The sequence below is a fragment of the Chlamydomonas reinhardtii genome (assembly GCF_000002595.2).
Source record: "Chlamydomonas reinhardtii strain CC-503 cw92 mt+ unplaced genomic scaffold scaffold_28, whole genome shotgun sequence".
Classification (NCBI taxonomy): domain Eukaryota; kingdom Viridiplantae; phylum Chlorophyta; class Chlorophyceae; order Chlamydomonadales; family Chlamydomonadaceae; genus Chlamydomonas; species Chlamydomonas reinhardtii.
The window spans coordinates 50,023-54,269 of NW_025061541.1; the positions used below are offsets into that span (position 1 = coordinate 50,023).

At 66.7% G+C, this 4,247-nt stretch overlaps 1 protein-coding gene across 1 annotated transcript in view; it reads left to right on the plus strand.

The window, feature by feature from the left end:
* The window catches only part of CHLRE_28g757747v5 (uncharacterized protein), a 21,042-nt gene extending 17,047 nt beyond the window's left edge, over positions 1-3,995 (plus strand). Inside the window, exons 13-14 of the mRNA XM_043072995.1 lie at positions 232-304; positions 1,300-3,995. Of these exons, the coding sequence (XP_042914083.1) occupies positions 232-304; positions 1,300-3,971 (2,745 nt within the window). The 3' untranslated portion in view covers positions 3,972-3,995. The remainder of the gene's footprint in view (positions 1-231; positions 305-1,299) is intronic.
* Positions 3,996-4,247: the final 252 nt, after the last annotated feature.

The following is a 4,247-nucleotide window of genomic DNA, read 5'->3' on the forward strand; positions in this document are numbered from 1 at the left end:
AGTGGCTGTAGATGTCACCAAGCTGTTGAGAACTCCAGTAGGTGTGTGGTGTCACCTGGCTGTTGAGGTTTCCAGTAGGTGTGTGGTGGAACAAAAACTTCTCTTCTCTTCTCTGATCTCTGGCCCTATCGAGGTTCTGTGATATGATCCAGGCTGCCTTGGCAGTAGGGTGGTAGTGCGTCTACCACCGCAACCTTGTAAGGATGACTTTAAAAAAAAAAAAAGCTCAAGGCGGCTAAGCTGGAGCACTTTGTTGCCATCTGGACGGCGGGTGGCGCGCTTTGTGAAGTGGAGGAGGTTCAGGGTGGGTCACCGAAGTTGAACTTGCGGCTGACGCTTGCATCACCTGTGCAGGCCCCCTAGGTTTCCTTTTGGGCGGCGTTTCTTTCCAGGCGCTGGCGTGGCGTATTATCGTCATCAGCTTATCTGGCGCCCATGTGTTTTAGCTCTGGCTGGCGTCGCAGCGCCTGGGCGGCTGTGGGCCTTCCTGCACAGCGCGTCTTGCAGCGGGCTGGAGCCCGCTTAGTCAGCGCCACATCTGGCCCGTTTAGTTTTCAGCTTGTGTCTCCTCTGCCGGTTCTCCTGGGGTGTTGCTTAAGCAACCGACTTGTGGGGGTGGGGTGGGTTTGGGCGGGGCGAGTGATGGTAGCACTGGTGATTTCCTTTCTGGCGCGCGGTGGTGGTGGTTCTTGCGGTTAGGCTGTGGTGTAGGTTGGTGCTTGGGTTAGGTCTGGCGGTGTTTTTGTGCAACCTCTCCCGGGGGGCGGGGGGGCCAGCCTCCTGCTCTGTCTGCCGGGTCGGGGTGGGGTGGGGTGGGATGGGTGGGGGTGGTTGTTGGCGGTTTTCGAGGTGTTTGCTTTCTGTTTTTCTTCTCTTTTCTTCTCTTCTTGCCCTGTCAGGGTTCTGGTCTCGGGGACCAGGCTGTCTTCAGGCAGCAGGGGGGCAGCGCGTCTGCCCCTGTTCAACCTTGTAAGGATGATTCCTAAAAAAAAAAAGCCCTGCAGCACTTGGCTGTTTTTTTGGGGTGTGGCTCGTCTTCGTGCCCTTGTTGCCTGGTGCCTGGATGCCTGGCGCCCGCCCTGCTGTGATGCCCTGTGAGTGCTGATCCTGGGCAGCTATGCAGTTGCTGGGTGATCCTGGTCGGTTCCGCCTGGTGTCTCAGCGCAGCCAAGACACCAGGGGCCAACGCCAGCCATACAGCACACCCACACACGGCGCGGCCGCAGCAGCACATGCCGTGCCGTGTGGGGGGCCTTTTTTTTTTTGAGGAATCATCCTTACATCGCCGCCCACTGCCAGGCTTGGCAGCGGACAGCACCCCTGCAGGTGGGGGCAACGCTGCCAGCCCGTTCTTCAGCCCCGGGCTGCAGCTCCACCTTGCCCTGTCCACGCATAGCCTGGCGCACGGAGTGCAGGACCTGACGACGCAGCCTCAGGGCCCCAGCCTGCCTACCTACCCAGTCCTTATGGTGGGTGCCACCACGGGGCTCCCAGAGGGCGAGCAGCTGTCCTCAGCCGGCGTCCGGGAAGTGACCAGTGCTGCCCTGTCAGTGCTGGACACCATGTGCCGGCAGGGCAACCAGCCGCAGCTCTTGCAGGGCCACTCTCTGCACAGCACAGGCCACCCCTCCCGCACGTTTGCGGGGCTGGCCTTCAGCCGGCGCGCGACCAGCGCCAGCAAAGCAGCCTTCACAGCGGAGCTCATGCGCAAGTCGCCGCTGGCGGTACCACTCCAGCGCGGTCAGGCTGTCCTCACGGTTCACGTGCCAGTGGACACCCGGCCCATCATTCCGGGCACCTACACCGTCACGGTCAAGATGGTAGGGGGCCCTGTGTGGGGGGCTTTCCGTGGTCGCACCGATTTGGTGCTGCAGGCGGGTGGCTATCCCACCACCTCGGACCCCTCTAACCTGACATGTGCTTATGTGGTCTCAGAGCAGTGCGCCAAATCGGTGGGCCCCAAGGGGGAGCCCCAGGCCCCCGCAGGCCAGGGCATCACCAACCACATCTTTGCCTGTGTGCGGGGCCCCACCTGGGACCCGCAGCTCTCTCACCTGCACTGTGCCAAGTTTGAGATGCCCGGTGAGGAGCCCATGCAGGTGGAGGTCCGTGGCGCCCCCCAGGCGGCTGGGACGGCCACGACAGCTGTGGCAGGCAGCCCTGCTCCGGCTGCAGCCGGGGTCGCCGACCTGGGTGGCAACACCTTGGGTGTGGCGCGGCCCGCGGCTGCCATGGCGACAGCAGCGGACATTGTTGACCACGTGGGGGACGTGCAGATGCAGGAGGCGGCGGGTTTGGGTGACGCGGCGGCTGCAGCTGGTGGCGCCAGCGGGCCACACAGCGGGGCCCTGCCCCAGCTGCCAGTTCTGGTGGCGGGGGGAAGCAACCGTGCTGCTGCAGCTGCCCTGCGGGCCGCGCTGCAGCAGCAGCCCTCTTCACAGCAGCGGGTGACAGCGGGAGGGCTTAGCGGGGTCCAGCCGGCGGCATGTGTGGGGGGGCCGCTGGCGGCCGGGCCTCGCCCTGCCCTTGCTGGGCCGGCTGGCGTGCAGCAGCAGCACAGTGGCGCTCCCGCGCCACAGCCACCCTTGGATCAGCGGGCAGCCGCCGGGCAGGATCAGGAGCAGACCGCTGTGATGCGGCGGTACTTGGCCGAGCTGGCGGAGCTCAATCTTCAGCGGCAACAGCGGTTACAGCAGCAGCAGCAGCAGCAGCAGCAGGAGCTGCAGCGCCAGGGGCAGTCACCCAGGCCCCGGACCGGCTCCCAGGTTATGGTCCTGGCCACGCTGGGGGGACAGGACGGGGCGGGCGGTGGCGCTGGCAGGGCGGCGTCACGGCGTGGGCAACGTGTTGACATAGTTGACCACGTGGGGGACGTTCAGATGCAGGAGGCGGCGGGTTTGGGTGACGCAGCGGCTGCCGCGGGTGGCGCCAGCGGACCACCCGCTGTGGCCTCGCCCTCGCTGCTAGCTCTGGTGGCGGGGGGAAGCACCCGGGCTGCTGCGGCTTCCCTGAGGGCTGAGCGGCAGCAGCAGCCCTCTTCACAGCAGCGGGTGGCAGCGGGAGGGCTTAGCGGGGGGCAGCTGTCAGCAGGCGTGGGGGGGCCGCCGGCGGCCAGGCGTCGCACTGCCGATGCTGGGCCGGCTGGCGGGCAGCAGCAGCCCAGTGGGGCTCTCGCGCCGCAGCTGCCCTTTGATCAGCGGGCAGCCGCCAGGCAGGATCAGCAGCTGACAGCTGCGATGCAGCGGTACTTGGCCCACAAGGCGGACCTCCATCTCCAGCAGCAACGGCGGGTACAGCAACAGCAGCAGCAGGAGCAGCAGTGCCAGGTGCAGCCGCCCAGGCCCCGGACCGGCTCCCGGTTTGAGGTCCTGGCCACGCTGGGGGGACAGGACGGGGCGGGCGATGGCGCTGCCACGGCGGCGCCCGGGCGTGGGCGACGGGCGCAACCAGCCGCGCACGCACCGCCGCCGCCGCCGCAGCAACCGCCCAGCTCCAAAGGGCGCGGTGGCCCCGCTCAGCTCCCGCAGCAGAGGGCAGGGCGCTTGGGCGGCGGGCTGCCTCCCCCGCAGGACGGTGCTAGCTCGCCGCCGCGCGTGCCCACTGGGCGGCCGGCCGGGGGACAGCAGGCTGGTGGGGGCAGCGGGTCGGGGCGCCAGGGTGGAGGAGCGGGACAGGCAGTGCCCCAGCCGTCGCCCCAGGCGCGGCCGCCACTGCAGACGTCACAACCGGCGGGTGGTGGTAAGGGCAGGGGCAGGGGCCTGGGCGCGCCGGCTGGGGTTTCGGCCAACACGCCTGGGCACGCAGGTGGGGGTGCGGGCAGTGAGGCGGAGTACGGGGCCGTTTGCCTGAATCGTGACACGTGTGTTGCCATCGGCTCTGACCTCGTGACGCACCAGAACCGCTGCGCAGATGTGCAGGGGTATGAGTGGGCGCAGTTGGGCCACGACACGCTTGGTGGCCGCCTTTTTTGAGGAATCATCCTTACAAGGTTGAACAGGGGCAGACGCGCTGCCCCCCTGCTGCCTGAAGACAGCCTGGTCCCCGAGACCAGAACCCTGACAGGGCAAGAAGAGAAGAAAAGAGAAGAAAAACAGAAAGCAAACACCTCGAAAACCGCCAACAACCACCCCCACCCATCCCACCCCACCCCACCCCGACCCGGCAGACAGAGCAGGAGGCTGGCCCCCCCGCCCCCCGGGAGAGGTTGCACAAAAACACCGCCAGACCTAACCCAAGCACCAACCTAC